Raw genomic sequence first — 22,324 nt, forward strand, 5'->3', positions numbered from 1 at the left:
AAAGAGAGAGAATGAAAGATATACCATATGAACACGAGAACCTCCCCCCAAGCTAAATCAGACAATTTCCTCATTGTCTTAAGGGGAAACAAGTATTCAAGGTGACTACTCTTAATCATCACCACATCAATGTCACCAAAGCCTCAGGATTGCAATGCATCTCTTTGGAACAAAATTGGGCAAGAAAGAAACAAAGTGTTAGTGGAAAAAAAGATAAAAATTGAGTCAGGTGCACTAATCTGACCATAACTTTTGATATATAGATGATAATGCAGTGATTCCAATTGCATTGGAAAGTATACTTAAAGAGCTTTCCAACGATAGGTCACACTCCCAAATTCGATAAGAAACGCAAAAGTTATGGCCTGTCAAAGTTGAGCAGTTTTGCTGATCCGCTCTCGCGCCCGGTCGGGCGCCAAACCGCCCGGTAGGGCGGTATAAACCCTCTAAATTTTCTTCGTTCTCGCGCCCGGTCGGGCGCCATACCGCCCGGTCGGGCAGTCGAAATGTCCGTACTCGTCAACGCTCGCGCCCGGTCGGGCGGTCCTTCGCCCGTTCGGGCAAAAATTGTCAATTTTTCACCCTTGCTCTCGCGCCCGGTCGGGCGGTCCTTCGCCCGTTCGGGCCCGAGGCAATGTTTGGTACGAGAGAATCCTTCTTTTTTTTCCAAATTTGACTAACTCTTTTCCTTCTAACCTGTACAACTCAATAAACTCTCTCCTCTCTCCTCTCACAAGAAATAGAAAGAAGACTAAAAAAAAAGAAAAATACGGGTTGCCTCCCGCAAAGCGCTGGTTTATTTAGGTCCCGCACGACCCTCTTACCACATGTCGGGAAGTTAAGCCCCTTGGCCTATCGCCTGGTCGGGTGGTTCTTCACCCGGTTGAGCGATTTTTAAACCACGACTCGGCTTCCTAACACGCCCTGTAAGGCGCCAATTCACCCTATTGGGTGGATCCTCATTGGCTTGAACTGGTGGGTCTTTACTTTTGTTCGATTGAGAACCCTTTTTGACCGTTGGTTGCCTCGATTTATCACTTTTTTGAGCTATTACAACACGATCTGGTGGAACTCTCACTATAGGCTCAGTTTCCGCAACTTGCGTACTTATTTCCACCTTCTCATCTTCAAAACCAAGACCTTCACAGTATAAGGCTTTCTCTATTGCGTCCACTTCCTCTTTCCATCGGTTAGTTGTACCTGTAGAAGATGCAACACACGATACCGCCTCCAAGGGATCTTTAACAAAAGCTTGGGGCTTATTGGAACAATTACCAACCACATCAATTTTATAACACTTCTCCTCTAGCATGGGGCTTTTAGGGGTATTATTCAAATTTTATCATCCCCTACTGATAGTGTCAATTTACCACATTTTACATCTATAATTGCTCCAGCAGTATTAAGGAAGGGTCTACCCAAGATAATTGGGGTATGCAAATCCTCAGCCATATCAAGAACAACAAAATCCACAGGTATATAAAATTTACCTACTCTAACAGGGACGTCTTCTAGAATGCCTATGGGGTATTTAGAAGAACGATCAGCCATTTGCAGAGTAATATTAGTAGACTTTAATTTACCCATTTTTAGCTTTAAACACACAGATAATGGCATGACACTAACACTAGCGCCCAAATCACACAATGCATTATCAATCATTAAATTGCCAATATGACAAGGGATAGAAAAACTACCGGGATCTTTTAGTTTGGGTGGAGATTTATTTTGTAGTACGGCACTGCATTCAGCAGTAAAAGCGACAATCTCTACCTCACTAATAGACCTTTTCCTAGTCAATATTTCTTTCATGAATTTTGCGTATGCAGGTATTTGCGTGATTAATTCTGTAAAGGGAACTGTTACCTGCAAATCCTTTACCCTGTCAAGGAACTTACCAAACTGCTTATCCATGGTGGTTTTCAAATGTCGATTTGGGAATGGTAGTTTGATAATTGGTTGTTGCACATCATTATTCATGTCTTGAGTTACAACCTTCCCTGGAGTTTTACCCTGCAATGTAACATCAGAAATATTAGTACTACCCTTTAGCCCTGCAGGGCTAGGATTAATATCCCTTGGTATAAAGGAATCAGGATTAGCAATTTCTGTTGAAACAGATTCATCTTCTTTGGGCATAGGAGGCCCATCATAGTGTGAACCACTCCTGAGGGTAATTGCAAATGCCTGATCTGTGGGTTGTACTGGTTGCGATGGTAGGGCTCCTTGTGGGCGAACCTGAAGAGCAGCGGCTAACTGTGCAATTTGAGTATCTATGACTTTATTGTGGGCCACAATCGAGTCAATTTGTGAGTCTCTACTCTCCATATGCTTTTGCATACTAGTTAACATCGCTCTAATTTCTGATAAAGCTGGGTCAGAAGGTGGTGGAGGAGTTTGTGGTTGGTTTTTCTGGCCAGCATTGGGATGGTAATATTTCTGCTGAGGTGGTGGTGCTGGTTGTTGTGGTTGTTGTGGAGGTGGAGGTGTGGGATTTTGCACATTAGTACTCTTATAGGAAAGATAAGGATGGTTCCGATACCCGAGATTATAGGTGTTGGAGTATAGGTTATTTTGCTTGATGGACTGAAAAGCGTTAACCTGCTCCATGGAACTCCTACACTCATGTTCCCAATGACCTACAATTCCACAATTTTCACAGAAAGCATCATTAGCATTATTATCAATTGCAGAAACATTAGCTATCTTAGAATTAGCAGTAGTAAGGTTATCCAATTTCTGACAAAATAGAGGTTAATTGAGATTGCAAAAAGGATACAGAATCGACGTGGTGTTTTCCCTTGTTTTCAAAACCTCTAGGATTCCCATATTGGGAATTATGGATCGCCATATCTTCAATAACCTGACCTGCATCATCAACATTTAGGTTCATAAACCTCCCATTAGTTGCAGAATCCAAAATTGCTCTAGAAGAATTTCCGATCCCATTGTAGAAAGCTTGTATCAACTGCCACTGTGCTAAGTTATGATGAGGGCACTCTCTCTGCAGGTCTTTGAATCTCTCCCAAGCTTCATATAGTGACTCATCTGGCTCTTGGGCGAAATTTTGAATTGCGCTTCTCAACAGAGCTGTTTTCTCTGCAGGGTAATATTAATTATAAAAATTTAAAGCAAGAGTCTCCCAGTTAGTAATACCAAGTGCAGCTCTATTCAAACCATTAAACCATAATTTAGCTTTTCCACATAAAGAAAAGGGAAAAAGAATCTCCCTGATTTGGTCCTGTGTTACCCCATTCTGCCTAATAGTATTGCAATATTGACAGAAGTCTGCAATGTGAAGATTAGGATCTTCACCCTTAGCTCCACTGAATTGCTTTCTTTCTATCATCGTTATGAACTGGGGCTTGATCTCGAACTGGACTCCCTCGAGATCAGGTGTAGGGGAAAGATGTGGAAAATCCGTCAGGGATGGTTGCGAATAATCGCTAAGCTTGCGAGGTGGAGGTGTACCCATCTCTAGTTCTGAATCAGAAGAGTGCTCCGAATCACTAGAAGTAGGTAATGGATTTCTAGGAATATTGTTACTCCCAGAACCCGCCAGGATCTGCCTACAAAAATTCTTCTGTCTATGAAACGAGCGTTCGATCTCAGGATCGAATGGAATGTAACCTGATCTGGAACACCTGGGCATAAACAAAGAACTAAAAAGACAGATATTAGAACTACCTCAAAGAACTAATGTCCTTTGAGGAAAAAGAAAAATAATCTAGACTACAAAAACAATTCGAAATAAAAATAAAACCGTTTCCCCGGCAACGGCGCCAAATTTTGACAGGCTAAAGTCGTATCACCTAATCAAAAGTAATTACCTAAGTTCTCTAACTAAAGTAGATAGGGAAGTAGGGTCGAATCCACAGGGAAACTAGTCTTTCTATTCCTAATTAATTAATAGCAATCTAAATTATTAGTAACAATTTGTTGTGATTTAAAGATTATACTACGAAGAATATAAGTAGGGAGAATAAAATAAAAGGAATCAATGAATTAAAGACCTAGGGCATAGGTTCACCAATAAATAATATTCCAGGGTAAAACATAATAACCAATCATTAATGCATCAATTAACCAGATAATAAAGGGCTTTCGCTACGTATTACAATCACAGAATTAATCTACCGGTATTAAATCTCATCTCTCGAATCTCGACTTAACCATTTATAGATTAACCTGCCTATTGAAACTAGACCTAAACATCAATTCTCATCTCTCGAATCTCGAATCAATATTGTCAAACTCATGCATAAAAGATCAGGCCTAATCTAGTCACAGAGCATTAAATCAATCAATAGGAAATTAATATAGCATTGATAATTAACAACAATAAATTACCCCTTCATATTATTTATGGATCCCCATAAACCCTAGAAAAAGAACTACTCACACATAATTAAATCTAAACTAATCAAAGCAATAAAATAAAACATGATAGAAGGAATAAAATAAATAACTGAGATTAAGAGAAAAGAAATCGTTACCAAAGTAATCAGAATAAAGAGTTGAGTAAAGAACAAAGTATCAAGTGTAGAGAGAGAAAATAAGCTTAAGTAGAGAGAGAAAGTCTAAGAGAAAGAATTACAAAAGTAAAGAAAGAATAAGGAAGTGTCTAATCTTGCCTAATAAAATTACATTTATACTAAGCAAGAAGATCTCCGCTAAACAAAAGCAAAACGGAAAACTAAACTCCCTAAAACCAACACGCGCTCGGCCGGGCAAGGGGCCGCCCGACCGGGCCCGCCTTTTTCTTCCTCTGAGGCATTCTCGCGCCCGGTCGGGCGCGAGCTCCGGGCGCACTCATGCTTCGCCCCGCCCGGCCGGGCGCGCCTCCGGGCGGAGAACCTGGTCCGGGCCGCTTCTCTTGGGCCACCAAAACCTCGATTGGGCCTCTTTTCCTTGGCCCAATCCGAGTTTCCTCCTTGGATCTTCATACTCGAGCCCTTAATCACCGATTTGATCCCTCCAATCGGTCTTGGGCTATCGAACTGGGTCGCGGTCTTCCAATGCTCGTAGATGCTCCTCGGAAAACCCGGGAAAATGCTCCAAGTACGCAAATTCCTACAAAACTCAAGCAAAACTACCAAAACATTGGAAAACACAAATTAGTAATAAAAGTGGCTCGTAGAAGCCAAAAACACTACTAATTACGACCAAGGGACGGGGATAAATATATATATAAAATGAACACATCATCTCTCCAAAAGATATTGCAAATTCTTCCTTCTTTGTCAAACTTCACTCTAAAAAAGTAGTTTGGATCCTCTTATTGTTCTTGACTTAAAATGTTCACTAAAGTTTGAGCATCTCCAGCCTCAATTTGTTCCATTCTTAACCTTGAGCAGAAATTCAGGTGATCTACAACACTATGGCCTACATGCTGTTCTCCTCCAGCCTCTGTAGCCATGTAATAGTAAGTGTCCATTGTAGTTAGACCTGAAGATTTCATTGTTTTGATTGCTTCAGCTTTTTCCTCTGTCATTTTTCTTTCAGAACGATGCAAATAATGCCACTGTGGCTTTGTTAGCTCGTGGTTATGCTGAATAACATGAGACACCACCTCAAATTGTCCTTCTTTATTCACTTTTGCTCTTATGCATGCCTTGCAATTTGATCTTGTAATGGCTACTTGTCTTGGCTTTCTTGCTTTTACATTTACATCCTCTTCATCAACCATTTCAACTAACTTTGTTTTCTTCTGACCTGAATGTCTCTTTCCCTCAGCAGAACACACATAGTTTTTCTCAGTTACTATTTTTGTGTGTTGTTTGAATCTAGTTGTATGTTTTCTTATTGAAAACCCCAGTATAGCAGCATGTTTTTCATACAATTCCAAAATTTCTTCAAAAGTTTCTCTTACCACACCAACAAATGATCCTCTAAGATCTAAACCAGAAGCATCAATTGGATTTGTATATGTTATTTAATACAAACAAATCAGATAATAACCACAGGCAGCATAAAAAAGGGTAACATTCGTGTGAAAATAGGGTAACTTTTATGCATGAAAAAGGTAACATTTAGGCATTCAAAGGGTTACTTTTTGCATAAAATCTGAATTTTCAGCATACAATCTGAGTGTAACATTTGTGCATAAATAGGGTCACTTTTAAGCATGAAAAAGGTAACATTTAGTCATTCAAAGGGTTACTTTTTGCATACAATCTGAATTTTCAGCATACAATCTGAGTGTAACATTTGTGCATAAATAGGGTCACTTTTAAGCATGAAAAGGGTAACATTTAGGCATTCAAAGGGTTACTTTTTGCATGCAATCTCAAAAGTTCTGCATTCAATCTGAGGGTAACATTTAGGCATAAGTACGGTCACGTTTATGCATAAAAAGGGTAACAATTATGTATTCAAAGGGTTCTTTTTTGCATACAATCTCAAAAATTTATAGAAATTACCTTCAGTTGCATTTGTTTTGGTTGTTTGTTCTGAATTTGAATCAATTGATTTATCAAGAACCACTTGATTTTCAGCATTGTGAATTGCGTCTTCTGCATTCTCAATTGCTTCATTTGCATTATCAGTTGCTTCATCTGCATTGTCTGGATGGTTGAATATTGGTACGAATTCATCTCCAAAACAATAAGTTTCTTCTTCTTCTATAATCGATCGATTTAAATCGATTTCAAATTTAGTCTCAATTTGCCTCTGTTTTTGTAGCAATTCGTGAATGAGATTGCTGCAATTTGTTGTATCGAAAGTCGAATTCTCCATTGATGATCGATTTCTGCAATTTGTAAGTTTTCTCACCTTTTTTCTCCTCGATTGATGATCGAATTCTTCTATTTGTGCGTTTTCTCACCTTTTTTCTCCTCGATTGATGATCGATTTCTGCAATTTGCGTTTTCTAACCTTTTTTCTCCTCGATTGATGATCGTTTTCTGAAATTTTTGCGATTTCTCACTTTCTCTCTCCTCCATTGTTGTTCTGCGTTTTTTTTTTATTTTTAGGTATAAAATTCCGCGATTTAAAAAAAAAACAATAAATAAGTTGCACGTGAGAAAAACCCGATGTACAGTAAAAATACTGTACACCGGGTACATGAAAATGGAATTGATTTTCCTATATATCTTAACCAAAGAAGTACTTAAAATTATATATTGCTCTTAACTTATTTTGTGCGAAAATTTGTGTATTACGGATCATAAAATTGAACATGTTTTTAATTTTGTTACAAAATTATTTTGTTTAAAATATAGGAAATTTTGACTTTAACCACCTTCCAAAAAAACCATTTAATTGAATTTACCACCTCCATAAAAAAAAAAGTTTTACTTTACCACCACATATAAAAATAAAAAAATATTAAAAAATAAAAAAAAACCTTCTTACCACCTAATCCTAACTCTGGTGACGGAAACTGATTGTGGGTCCCATAATAACGGCTACTTTTTGAACTTTTTCCCAAATATCTCGATTTCCTTTTCCATTTAAACCCACCTTCTTCATTTCTACATCAAATTCTTCCAGATTGAACTTGTTTTTGCGATTTTCTTCCCAAATCCTTAAATTTGGTGATCCCTAATAATCCTACATCAAATTCTTCCAGATTTGTGGTCCTTGAATTAAGTCAGTTGTTCAACAACAAGTACGAAGAAGGTACGCAATTTTCATGATGTGTGTTGTAATTTTTTGCAATTCTTTTCGTGATTATGTTCCAATTGTTAAGTGTAATTGAAATTGCACATATGTGTTTTAATTGAACCCCAATTTCAGCGAAAAAAATTTGGGTTCATGGTTGTAGGCGTCGTTTGAAGTGCGCCTACGTTTTAAGCATGTGGTGAATATGCTTGGCACTCATAGGAAGTGGGAATTGACATTACGATTAGGGACAACGATTAGGGACAAGTAAAGTAGGGAGCCGCCAACAAGTTTTTAAGGAACTTGTAAACCGTTCACGGATCATAAAAGGCAACCACGAATAAAGGGACAACGATAGGCAATAACGATTGACCCGTGAAGGTTACATCCCATTCATAATCCATGAGATTACTAACTCCATATGGTTCGGAACCACGAAAGGAGGATCGGGGATGATGGTATGAAGTGAGTCATGGAGTCACATTCACCCGTATTGGCCTCTACTCGATTCTTATAATGAAAAGTATTCCTGTAATCTCAAAGGCATACAAACAAAATATTCAATTTGCTCCAAACTATTATTAAGCTAAATTGGTTGAATATTAATGCAACATATAATTCTACAATATCGTGATCACTTGATTAATAACACGATTAAAGGAACCTAAATCGATTGTCCAAATTATTTTATTAGGCGTGATTTTCAATTACATATTTCCTTTTAAACATGCAATATGGTGATCATAAATAATAATAGAATAAACATTAATATTGGAAGCAATTCAAAAATAATAGCACCTTCACTTGTGACTCTAATATAACATAATTTGGTCAAACACCCTCATATGATGGTTTGCGTGTTTTTGGTTGTCTTGCTTATGCGGCTAATCGTCCTCGGATCAAAGACAAGTTTGATTCTCGTTCACGGTTGTGCATCTTTGTTGGTTATCCTAATGGGAAGAAAGGTTGGCGCTTGTATATATGACTTGGTTACTAATGAATTTTTCATTAGTCGCGATGTTGAATTTTTTGAAGATAAATTTCCGTATCTTGAATCTCTTCCGGATGAACGACGAATTTTATGGGAAAGATATTTTTCGAACCCACCGATGTAGGATTATGATGATGATGCTGATTTTTTAGTTAATGGTGCGGCAATGGGGGGCGAAAACATTGAAACACCGAGCTCCGCAGCTAGGCCGCGGGAGAATGATCCCAACCGCAGCCCTGTCGCGGACTGCTCTGTCCAGCAGAGTACACAGCAGCCCCCAGCAGTGAGCTCCGCAGCTAGGCCGCGGCAGCCTGCCCCAAGTCGCAGCCCAGCTGCGGACTACACTGTCCAGCAGCGTGCTGGCAGTTCCAACACTGTCCAGCAGCGACAGTGGGCAGCAGTTCAGCACAGCCCAACAGACCAGTCCTGGGCAGCCACTACCCTAGTCTGGTCTGGCTGGGCAGCAGCCCTTGCACACCTCGGCAGGCAGCCCACACCCCCTATCGGGGTTGCCCAGCCACTTAAAGTAAATGGTGGCGATTTTTTGCCCTCCGACAATGGTAATGCGCGGTCCTCGAGTGTTCTTGAGCGTGAATTGGATGGTGCAAATGTTTTTATTAACCCGGAATATTTGAGGGGAAGTTCGTCGGATAATTTGGGTCGTGGTCACCGTGAAAAACGACCTCCTTCGTGGCATCGGAATTACGTCACTCATACAATCATCACTGAAAATATAGACCCCGCTACATCAACTGTCGTCCCTCCTCGATCACATTCCTCAGGTAAACCTTTCCCTATAGCTTGTCATGTTGAATATAATCGTTTTTCTAACAGACACAGGTGTTTTCTGGCGACGATCACTAAGGGAAAGGAAACCGTCTTCATTCAAAGAGGCGGTTAAAGACGTCGGTTGGCGTAAGGCTATGCAAGATGAGATTGATGCTCTAGAACGCAATGGTACATGGACCGTTGTGGATCTTCCTCCAGGCAAGAGGGCGATTGGTAGTGGTTGGGTGTATAAAATCAAGTACACCGACAAATCCAAGGTGGAACGTCTCAAGGCTCGTTTGGTTGTTTATGGCAACCGTGAGGTTGAAGGTGTTGATTATAATGAGACGTTCGCTCCAATTGCAAAGATGACTACGGTACGCATCCTGTTAGTTGTTGCTGTGTCTTTGAATTGGGAGTTACATTAGATGGATGTTCATAATGCATTTCTTCATGGTGATTTGGATGAAGAAGTATATATGCAGTTTCCTCCAGGGTACAGTACTCCGACTCCTGGCAAAGTTTGCAGGTTGGAGAAATCTCTATATGGCTTGAAACAAGCCCCGAGACAGTGGTTTTCTAAATTGTCAAGTGCTCTGCGAGGTTTTGGTTTTAAAAATTCCCATGCTGATTACTCTCTATTTAGCTATGTACAGGGTAGTGTTTCTTTGCACGTTCTTGTATATGTCGATGACTTGATTATTGCAGGCTCCTCTCATGGTGCTATTGTTAGATTCAAAGCCTATTTGAGCAAATGCTTTTATATGAAGGATTTGGGTTTGCTTAAATATTTCTTAGGCATTGAGGTTGCTCGGAGTCCCGAGGGCATCTTTCTTTCCCAACGAAAGTATGCTCTAGATATTTTGACTGAGGCAGGAATGTTGGGTTGTAAACCCATTGATACTCCGATGGAGCAGAATCATCGTCTTGCACATGCTTCCGGTGAGCCATTTGCTCATCCGGAACAGTATCGTTGTTTGGTTGGTCGTTTGGTCTATTTGTCGGTCACTCGACCGGAGTTGAGTTATTCAGTACATCTTTTGGCACAGTTCTTGAGTGTTCCACAGGTTTCTCATTGGGATGCGGCCATTCGTGTCCTGCGCTATCTTAAGGGTAGTCCGGGACAAGGTATTTTGTTGCGACCTACGACGGATTTACAATTGACGGCGTTTTGTGATAGTGATTGGGCGGCATGCCCCTTGAGCCGGCGTTCCTTGTCAGGTTATTTTGTTTTCCTGGGCCGTTCCCCTGTTTCTTGGAAGACTAAGAAACAGCCTACTGTAGCCACATCCTCTTCTGAAGCTGAATACAGGTCTATGGCTCTTTCTTCCCGTGAGTTAAAATGGTTGAAAATGTTGTTGTTTGTTCTTGGTGTTAAGCATTCAAAGCCTATGCAGTTGTTTTGTGATAATTAGTCGGCTTTGTATATCGCTAAGAATCCAGTGTTTCATGAATGTACGAATCATATAGAGGTAGACTGTCATTTTGTTCGTGATGAGTTGTTAAACGGTAATATTTCTACCTCATATGTTTCGACGGGTAATCAGTTGGCAGATATTCTTACCAAGGCTCTTGGACGACAACAGTTTGGTTTTCTTTTACGCAAGTTGGGCATTCGTGATTTACATGCTCCAACTTGAGGGGGAGTATTAGAGTTTGGTTGTTATATTTATGTTAATATTGTATATTTGGCAAGTTTATCTTGTTAGGAGTTTTAGGCAAGTTATGTATTTGTTGGATTTAATGATTTTGATGATGACACAACCTTACTTACTTACATACTAATAAAGGCTTGATTGTTTGAGTGTGTGATCAGTGCAAAGACTAGGAGAATTAAGTGTCGAGCAAAGATACCATGAGGAACAGGAAAGCCAGAAACAAAGTTATCCAAAAAGAAGAGTTCCCTCATAGGAACTGGCGCTTCAGAAATGAAGACTTGAGAAGAGAAGGTTCCCTCAGGGAACAGAAGCTTCAGAGAAGAAGCATCACCAGAGAAGAGAAGTTCCTTCCAAGGAACAGAAGCCTCGGAGTAGAAGCTTCATCAGAGAAACATGAAGACTAAATATTTTACATATTTTAGGATTTATGTAAGTATAAGAAAGTTAGTTACATTCGAATTTACTGTGTGGAATTGGTCTAAAAAGATAATATTGTGCTAGCTAATTTTTAGGAAAGTTGTTATTCTCTAACGATTATCTTTTCAAACAAAAAGATTTTATTTTATCCTTTTATGATTTTCGGAAAATATGATTTTATTTTCTTTTTCTGATTTTCGGATAATATTTTTAACAAAATAAAATCTTCCATGTTTTCCAAAACTTGCGGCCTACTCTCCCACGTTCTTCTTCAAGTCGTGGTTCTGCAAAATTGAGGAGTTCATGGTTCCTTAAATTAAGGGACATGATCTTCTTAGTGGGCATGAGTAGTGGCGTAATGGGTTTGCTGCACAATGAAGTTTTCGAAAGCGTTTATTGCTCTATAAATAGTTCATAATTTCTGTTGGAAAAAACTCACCCTTGCTCACATAAGTTTTCATCTTTTATTTGAGTTAAGAGTCCAATTCCATACAAGTTCATTAGAGTGTTCTAAACGTTCTTATACTAGAGTTTGTTTTTCTTTCGAGTTGTAATTGGGGAATGGGGAAGTTCGAGTGAACATTTGTGTATGAGAAAGAGAAGAGAAAGAGAAGAGAGAACAGAGAAGTGAGAAGAGAGAAAGAGAAGAGAAGAGTAACAAGTTGGGTGACTTGTTCCTCAGGGTCTCAAGTTCGTAGAAGAACTTGAGTTTGAGTCTTTAGCTTGTAATAGGATTATTTGCCCTATTCTAGTGAAGATTCTTTTCCTAAAATCCCAAGTGCTCGTGTTTTTTCTCCTTGTTAGGGCCAAGGAGTTTTCCACGTAAAATCTCTCTTGCATTCTTTAGTTCCTTCAGTTAATCTCTCAGTTCCTTTAGCTAACTTAATTTTAATTCCGCAAAAAGTTTGGCTAAACTCTCATACTACAATTCAACCCCCCCTTCTTGTAGTATTCATTTAAACAACAGTATTGTGTATATATATGTGATTATTATCTATACAAAGGTGAAGCCGTTTTCTCCACAATATTCTTGAGTTTAACAAATAGCGTTAGTCCAAATCAAATAAAAATAATCCTAATCATGATACTAGCAATAAGAAAATAAAATAAGTAATTAAATTAATTCATTACTCTCATTCCGCATTTCCTTGAATTGCTACATCAAATAAATAGTTAGTAACTTCAATAAAAATATAATCAAATTGAAATTAAATTAACTAAAAAGTAGAGTTGATTTGGTCCAAACCCTCAGTTAATTATACCTTTCACGCCTTGGTGTAAGGACGGAACCTCGGGTTAAATATGAACTCCTTGGAGTGCTTAAGGGAAGTATTATATGGAAGAATAAGGAGGCTAGAAATTATAGGTTAAAGAAAGAGAGAGAATGATTTTCGGTGTAGGGAGAGACAGAATGATTTTCGGTGTAGAAGAGAGGAAGAGAGAATGATCTGATGATCAAGCTTGTTGATGATTAAAAAAGGGGTGATATGACCTCTATTTATAGGGAAAAAAGAGGGGTCGAAGAATTAGGATAAGATCGAGTTCGAATCGGAATAAAACTTTTGCGACAGACAACAGTTTTTGCGGTTTTTTTTTATCATATCTTTTGATCTAGAAATCGGAATAAGATATCGTTAGAAAGCTCTTGAAGTCTACTTTCTAACCTAATTATAATCAGATTAAAATATTTTGCAAAATAAAATATATAACCAAAATATTGGGACGGTGTCAGTTTTGGATAGAGTTTCGTATTTCAATCATATCTTTTTCGTTATAGCTCGGAATTAGTATTATAATATATCATTGGAAAGATAATTTCAAGGGCTATCCAACCATTTAAGAATTAGATAAAAAATAGTTGGCACGAAAATAATTTCTGACTATCTTTGAATGTCTTTCAATTCGAATCGAATTACTAAAGGAGTTTTATTCTATTTCAAACTCTTTAATTTTATCTTTTCAAAAAGGATAATTAAGATCTTTTAGAAGCTTATAGAAGCTTCCAATTAATCCTAATTGGATTAGAAGTGGGATTAAATCCTTTGGACCCTCCACATGATCAATAGGTCGTAGGTAAGGTGGGCTTAGGATCAGTTAGGACTCAGTTTAGTATTTTAGCCATAACTTATTCGTTATAACTCGGATTTGGGCTTATAATATATCGTTGGAAAGATCTTTTCAAACCCCATCCAACCATTTAACAATTGGACCCATATTATGGACCAAAATAAACTGATCTAAACGTTTTTATAAAAAGAACACGAAATGAATGATTTTAAAGGACACGAAATGAATTATTTTGGATTTAAAGGCACGAAAAGAGGAAAATAAGCTATGATTTGGGAAAATGGGCTATGAATTGGATTGTTTTATGAAATGTATTTAATGGAACATGGATTTAAGCACTCTAAAGATTACATACTCAACCCGACCAATAATGGCGGTGAAAGGTTGTTCATCATCGAGTTTGGTTTTGGGGAGACATTTTTAGGTGTCTACAATGGTAGTAAAAATTAAATTGGGGTTTTTGAAATTGCAATTGGATTGTAAAATTAGGGTTAGGTTATGGTAATTGTGTTCAAATAAAATTAATATCATATCACCTTCAAAGGAGAAAAGATGCTAATGTGGAGTTCCTATGGCAAGGCTTACTGCTTAGACTAGGGAGAATCCTGGACGTAAGTTTAGGTCTTGCAAATTCTATGACCCTGTGACAGAGACTAGGGGGTGTAAAGCTTTTAAGTGGATGGATTAACCAGATGGAACACCTTGGCAAACAGAGGTGATTAACAACTTGGTGCTGGACAAGAAATTGATGAAGGGTGAGCTTATTGACTTAATTAAAGAGGGAAGTTGATGATGTTAGTGGGCAGAGGGGGTGCTTGCTCAATGAGATTGACAACTTGAAGGTGAAATGCAAGGCTCTTAGTTCAGGCGGGAAGAAGATGAGCAGGGAGGTTCATGGAGGGAATGCAACTTCAAAGAATATGACTGCATTTAATGTTGTTGCTGTTTGTTGCTTTGGTTTGATGTTGGCTATGTAATTCAGATCTTAGGCCCAGTTGGGATAGATTAGAAACATTAAACTCCCAAACCGATGATGTGTGCTGTTACATTTTTAGAAACATTAAACTCCCAGTTGGTAGTGCTGAAAGAAAGATCTTCTGGATCTCTAGGGCTCCAGTGATGAAGAGTTGGGGAACAAGCCAGATATGGTGCTACAATGGGGAGCGCCTCACCTGCTTAAGCTAGTCCTGATCAATCAAATGGCAAAGAAAAGGGAAATAACTATTAGCAAAGAATATGTGTTCACCTCCAGAACTCTCCATACTCTCTGGAATTCTCACTCTTTTGAATTTATTAATGTCCATATCTTGAACATCATTCCTCAGACATCACCTTAATTAATACGAGTATTCTTTAAATTCGCTAAAGTAAGCATGACTTTGAAGTGGATCCAGTCCTCTGTCATTGAAGACGGTAGTGTTAATGGAATTAGTAGGATTCATCCTAGCTACTCAGGCATTCGCCTATCGAGGTTTAGGAATATTATAGGAGTCTGTTGCAGAGGTGATGGGCTTAATGCAGTTTCTTTGTTCAATTTAAGAGTGTGAACAAGCATTTGTCAAAAAATCTGCTAAGCTATCTCATGGTGGATAACCATCAAAACCAATTTTAACCACACCTTAATCATATAAAAGTACTCAAATAATACTTAGGTGTACAAAAGGGGAAAAAAAGAGCATAATATATACATTAATTTCATCCCAATCCACTTGGTACCAAAAGCAATCTAAGTAATTTAAGCAATAGTTGTTTAGCCTTGATGCAAACATTATAAAAAACAGTTTATAAGCAAAGTGAAGAGATTACTTATACATGCAAAAGCAATTGTTTTAGGCTAATAACAAAGAAAATTATATGTGATTCATCCGAGGTTCAGAATATAATACTTGAGAACTCCCCTCCAAAGACGTCCCCACTTCAGATACCACCGTCCCTGTTCAAATCTCACCTACCCCATACAAAGCTCACTACTGCCATTTCCCATGCGACATAGCTAGGAAGTGAACATAATACAAGTACGACAGTACGGGCATTCTCCACAAGTTTGAAGCCATGGATACAAGCATAAACTATGAAATCTATGTCCGCAAGGTAAATTAATGAGCTTGTTACCTTCCACAAAGCTCTCCAGACAAATGCTGCAATCAGTTGATGCTTTGGACATTGGTTGAGTGACAGGCTTTTGTTGCTCCAAGAAAACATCATGTTGCAACTGGGAGAGGGCTTCTTTGGTGAGCCCTAGAGGTTTCCTTTGTGGATCCCTTGGTGCAGACGGCTGATGTGCTCCCACAGGTAACTCAGGTGAACTTCTATAAGCAGCTGGCTCTTCTCTTGAAACATCCGTTTCCCATTCTGCACCAGCTACAAACTGATGATTGATAGGAAGACTAGGAGATGTTTCTCTGTTGTCTCTACATAAAAGGATGAACAATTTAGTAAATAGTAACAATGGTAGAGGTATCAACTCAATCCTGAGTCTGTAGCATTTAGAAAGTTATTTCAAAGGATATGTCAACTCTTATACACTGACCTGTTTCCAGAAACAGATACACCTCTCAATCTTTGAACAAGCCTTTCTTTAGCAAGCAAAACAGACCCAGGCAGCATGTTTCGATTATAGCTTCCACTTAGACCATGCACAGTTTCTCTGTCATTGATATCCCGTGAGGAAGAGTCGCCACTACGACCTTGTTGGTGTGACTCGCTCCCCTGTGTATGCACCAAATGTGACAGACAAATGCACAAGAGATGAGTTTATTTACAATACTGTCATTTTTTAGCAAACATCACTTTCTCATACAAGATTACAACCAGCAGAAAAGAATACTTGAAAACTACATAGCTGCTACCTACTATAGCATCGCAAAAAGTCTAAATAGAAAGCAAGTGGCATGTGAGATATTTAAACTTAGACATAGTAAAATATTGGTTTATGGTATTGCTAACAATACCAACTACACTTAATAAATAAACTACATTTTTTTTTCAAGGGAAATCAAAACTAACCTTATTTTACTTATCTATCAATTTAATTAACCAACCCATGTATTCACCATAATTTTCAAAGTTTGTTAAGAGTGTCTTAAAAAAAATAAAATAAACAACATTACAATTTCTTACAAATGAGTGTAAAACAGATGAGGTAAATTGAGGCTACTCTTATTCACAACTAATGTCAAGATTCCAGCATAGCTATAATTACAATGATCACTAGAACAAAAACTAATTTTATCCCTATCCATACCTTATAAAAAGTTTAACAAAACTCTTATGAATAGTGTATGGACATTTATATCCATAAAAATGTGCTTTTACATATTTGCCCCCATTTGATTTCAGAAGTCCTATAATTGTTTTTCATTTTTGACAAGATAATTGTCTCTTGAAATCCCTAAATTAATTTTAAATGATATGTTTATTTTAATAATTAAATCCATCTTTATTTTACTCTCCTCCATTAACTTTTGTTTTAGTTTTCCTATTTAGAATTTATTAGATCGAACAAAAAATATCTTTTTACCACTCTCAGTCATTGAATCAAAGTAGCTCAACTAATGTTTTAAACATTGAATAAATACACAACATCCAACACACGTACATTTATTGTCTTAATATAGTATCACACAAACATGCATAGGGCATAAAAACCATCGGTAATAACTTTTGTCATAGGGCTAGCTATACCACGCGTTGGAATCCCTAATTTTAGCCAAAAGCGTGTGAAAAAAGAATTTCAAAGTGGTTACCTTAAAGTAGGACCTGAGTTGAGATTTTGTTTGTTACGAATGACATGAGCTTGGTTTAAAAGTTTAATTAAAATCAAACAAATTTATATATTTAAATTGTTGGTTTAAAAATTCTGTCTTTTGAACTCTTATCTTTTAAAACAAGGGCTTGGTCTTCGAGAAACTTGTGGCTATGGCTAATCATTATAAATCGTGCTGATTAGTTGTTGAGAAAATCGTGGAGCAATTAAATGACCCATTATTTTTGCTAGGAATCAAGTTAGTTAGCTATTCGTAGGCCTGAGGATATCATGAGGACCATGAGGAACATTGGCTAGTTATAGATAGAACGCGTGTGGCTTTGACGAGTCATTCCCAAGAGTCTGACTTTATCATTCCAATATGAAGTGAAAATGTAGAGGAAAAGAAATATATTTTCACTCCATGTATAATCCAAGTTCCTTATCTGTCTCAAAGTGTCCAACATATTAGTTTTATTAGAAATATTATCAATTATATGCGTATTTAGGGTTGTTCAAGGCTTTTAGTGAACTCTTGTATCAAGGTAAGAACTTAAGTAAGTTCCTTGCGTGTATGAAAAGATTTGAGTAAAGCTTGAGAGAGAGAGGCTATGGCTTCTATGAGTTCTATCTTGAGTGAAAAGAGAGAGCTTTGTGGGAAGTTTTAGAAATGCAAAGCTTGCTGACTATTAGAGTGGATAGTTATTGGGATCGTGATTCAATAGAGGCACAAATTCTGTGATAGAATTGTTGGCCTTTTCATTAAAAGTTTGAGTCAAATCGAGTTTTTTCACTTCCTTTTAGGCTTAAGAAGTTTTCCTCACAAAATCTTTCTTGCACTATTTTTGTACTTTTGTTAAGTTCTTTTAAATTTTGCGGAGAGTGACAATCAAGTTTCATAATACAATTTACCCCAACCCCTCTCCTTCTTATAGTATTTCATCTAAATAACATATGAGAACAGACATGCTAAGAGAAAGCAAGATAGAAAGGAAAAGATTGATTCTAGGGTTGTTCTTAAAATGAAATTGAGATATTACAAAAAGGTGTTGTCTAATAGCTCAATTTGGTGCAGCAAGGCAATTGTTCAGTTATAGAGTACATCAAAGGATTTGAAAGGTTGCAAGAACAACCCTTTAAGGTAAAGGCGTGTATTACTTCACCTGTTAGGCTGTCTTAAACTAATTAGGGCCCCTATACTAATTACAAATGTAGCGCAAAGTTAATAATCTCTCAGTGACTTGTATAAAGTGATTCAAGGAGAACTGACACCCAATTATCCTAAACAACAAGCTTCACTTATTTCTAGCCAAAATACCATTAGGCCAACTTTAGTTTTGTGAGTTAAACTGTAAAAGTTAAACTACTATTTATTATCTGTTTTATTGACAACTAATTTTAAGATTGAGGTCCCTTGAATATAGTGACCCTATTCTATTAGTATGTTTGCATAGCCCAATAGTCACCTTATCACCTCATCATACCAAAACAATGTAATGGAAACATTAAACTGGTTTTATTTCTAAGAAAATTATGCAGAATATGAAATAATATATTAATCACAAACAACTACATGTTCCATGATTTTTGAAGAATGAAGAGAAAAGCTGAGAAACCATAACCAAAATTTGATCTTGTTTGATTGAGATAGCTAAATTTAGGAAGGAACTTGGAAGAGACTACAAAGCTAATTTAAGAGTTGAATGAGGATAAACCTTCAGCAAATTCAGGCTGCTCTTTTTTAGAACTAATGTCTAAATTGCAGCATAGCTATACTAAAATAACCAACTGTCTTAAAACTAAATTACTTGTCAAAAGTCTCGTAAATACCCTTAAACTAAACAATGAGCATCTCACACAGAAATGATCTAAGAACGCGAAAAAATGTGGTCTGATATACTCACTATGCTAAGCGAGTCGCCCGGAAGGCCTAGCCTAGTTTATGGCTTCTTGCAAGCCTCCCCTGAAACTAATTAATGATTTCTTGATCCATAATCTTATTTTCGTTTCTTCCTATTAAGGATAGTAAATATAGAAGAATCCATTTGAGCTATTGGATTACGCAATCAAAAAATCCAATTTCCTAAATCCCCAAATAACATCAACCCGAAAATTTGGATTCATGTCCAATGGATCACCATTTCTAAATTAGAAATAATGTTCACGCAGTAGAATTATAAAACAAAAATCCTCATAAAAACACCTAGTCATCTTGGAGTATTGTATGTACTTCAATGCTATCATAAGTAACGTCAACCATTTACCTTTGACTAATTAGTAATCCAATCACACTATTCCTAGTCTCAAAATAGAGCTTAACTAAAAAACAAAGACTCAACCTTATAGTCTCCAAAACTAGTGTCAATGTCAATCAAGCTTTTCATTTCACCTCAATTCCTCAAATGCCCATGCCCCATGGTATGCTCGGGAGTTGGGACACTTTAACACCTCATTTTGTACTGAAATCACGTAACATTTTTACAAAATACCCGAGTCGGACACTTAATACATCTATGAGTACGGAAACCTGAGTTTGAATAAGATAGCCTAAAATACGCAACCAATTAACTGATACCCAACTGCCAATTTTTATTTATTTATTTTTTTTTTTTCTGAAAAACTCCAATTGCCAACTGAGATAACAACCACTACATAGTACATACCCACAATCTAAAAAAGCAGGTACGCATAATCATAACAATATTCTAATTATAGAAGATATTATCATTCCACAAATTAATTGAAGTAACTAAATCAATCAAATCGAACCCCAATTAATCAATAACCAAAAAAAAGGGTAAAATTGAAAATAGAATTACCGGAATAGGAGAGCGAGGGGAATGATCATCAAAATTGACATGACGGTGACGACGATGAAGATCACCAACCTTACGATGATGACGGTGTCGATGACTGACGGTGACGGTAGTGTTACTACTGTGATCCGAAGAAGATGAAGCAGAAAAAGGAGAAGGAAGAAGAGGAGAACCAAAGCCTAAATCATCGAAGGTTAGAGAAGAAGATCGAGACCTTCTGCCGTAAAATAGCACTGCTGCGCTAGTCATATGCAGGAGGAGGAGAGAGAAGGAGAAACAGAGTTAAAAGTTGTAGGACAGAGAAATGGAAAGAGAAAGAGAGATTATTTGCCAATTTCGACAGAAATGGATGAGGGTAGCTGTACGGATGAATTCGTGTGGTAATTATTTTCAGAAATACTTGCGTGGACCTGGTCCACAATAATATTATTGTGGACCCGAGCTTTATACACACGCAACTGACATTACATTGAACATAGTGACCCTTATTTTCAACATAGTAACCTTATTTTTAACATAGTAACCTTTATTAAAAGTTGTATAACGTTTAATACTATTGTGAACTTGAAGTCCGACGTTATGATCCTAATTTTATCATAGTGACCTTTATTATTTATATTGACCTTATAAAATATATCATTAAAAAAATTAACCTCTTATAGCCTATATATTACAAAAATGACTTTTATTTTCAACATAGTGACCTTCATTTTATCATAGTGACTTTTTTTTTATAAATAAAATAATCATAGTTTCTCTAATGTTAGTGGTCCACAATAAATTAGTGTGAACCAAGTCCATTTAAGAATTTATAAAATTATTTTTCGTTTTATATTCTGTAATAGGGGAAAAATAATTGTTTTTTCTAAAATGGGGTTGGATTTTTTTTTTTTTTTTTTTTTGAAAAAAAACAAATGGGGTTGGATTAATTTTTTATTTTTTCATAATGGTTTATGGATTGGATTAGTTATTTTTAAAAAAAAAATGAAAAAAACACGGTTTTGTTTCTCAAATGGTCAAATTGTTTCTTTCATTGTACTACGAAATGGAAACAGTCAACAAATCAATTGTTTTTTGAACTATTTGGAAGTGTCAATTGCAAATTTGGGATGAAAACGTTTACAAAATTGTTACGGAGTATATTTTAATGTGGACAATTCTTCTTAAAAGGAAAATTGTTAACTATCTCCTTAAACTTATCATGGGATATATGTGGCCACTATATTACTTTTTGTGAGAGTGAGGGATAACTCAAGTGGTTAAAGCTTCCCTTCCGATCTCAAGAGATCTTGGTATCGATTCTCATTACATGTCCTTTAAGCATTCAATTACATGTACATGTCGTAGCTAGCCATTATGGAAGCTCTTATGGCTCTCTAAACACCAAAAAAAAAAAAAAAAAAAAAAAATGTTTGTATTACTTGGACATATAACTCCTTATAGGAAATTGGGGATTAATTATTTAGTACATAATGTTTGGGCCTAGTCCATGTCTTAAGCCCAGTGCACTTGAAATGACGAAAATGGCCCTCTATAATCCAACACATCATTAATCATTATAAATTATGGATTTGCCCCTAATATGTCTACTCTAGTAGAAGTCTACCACCTGAAAATAGCTCATCATTCATTAATGATGAGTCTTTTTCTAATCTCTCCTTCTCTCTCTACTTTCTCTCTAGAAAGTATTCTCTCTTATTTCTCTCTCTTGAAAAGACAATTTGTTGTCTTAAGCATCGGAGGGGCTTTCCCGGGTCACACCCCTAGGCAGCTAAGCTTCTTTCTTTTGCAGGTCGAGCCCTCGAATGTTAAGGCGAGCCCTCAGACATACCTTTGCAAGGCAGAGCTATAGAACATTTGGACAATCAAACATTAATTTTAGGATATCTTGATATACCTTGAAATACACTAACACGGTTAGGAGGAGTCTGGTTCTAGAAACACACATGGTGTATAACATTAAGAGTTCAAGTAATATACTCTCTCCGTTTTTAAATACGTGCTCCGTTTCTCCATGCGCTGAGTTTTGGAGAAATTGGAGAAAGTAATAAAATATATATGGAGGTAATGGGGTAGGGGAAAGAATAAAAACTTGTAAAAAAGCAAAAGTAGTTGAGAGAATTGGAGGGGAGAGAACATGAAATTAATAAAATATGATTTATGTTGGGTCCATTAGGTGAGAGAAATGAATTAAGTATTGTAAAAGATTTCCAAATAAGGAAATGAAGCAAGTATTTAAAACGGCCGGAAAAAAAAA

The 22,324-nt window shown here is 37.0% G+C and overlaps 1 protein-coding gene and 1 non-coding gene across 2 annotated transcripts; one reads left to right on the top strand and one right to left on the bottom strand.

Annotated features, from left to right (window-relative positions):
- Positions 1-2,981: 2,981 nt before the first annotated feature.
- On the top strand, positions 2,982-3,088 carry LOC145612804 (small nucleolar RNA R71). The gene has a single exon (XR_014106723.1). It is a non-coding gene; the product is annotated as a small nucleolar RNA R71 (small nucleolar RNA).
- A 12,083-nt stretch (positions 3,089-15,171) lies between these two features.
- Positions 15,172-20,404, bottom strand: LOC145611462 (putative E3 ubiquitin-protein ligase RHY1A). Its single transcript, XM_081666791.1, has 3 exons — positions 20,071-20,404; positions 16,037-16,215; positions 15,172-15,917 (listed from the first exon to the last, which is right to left on the bottom strand). Exons 1-3 carry the CDS (start codon positions 20,314-20,316, stop codon positions 15,500-15,502), a joined length of 843 nt encoding a protein of 280 aa, XP_081522917.1. The 5' UTR covers positions 20,317-20,404; the 3' UTR covers positions 15,172-15,499.
- Between the last annotated feature and the right edge of the window lie 1,920 nt (positions 20,405-22,324).

This window comes from Chenopodium album, chromosome 24, assembly GCF_948465745.1.
Source record: "Chenopodium album chromosome 24, dcCheAlbu1.1, whole genome shotgun sequence".
Classification (NCBI taxonomy): domain Eukaryota; kingdom Viridiplantae; phylum Streptophyta; class Magnoliopsida; order Caryophyllales; family Amaranthaceae; genus Chenopodium; species Chenopodium album.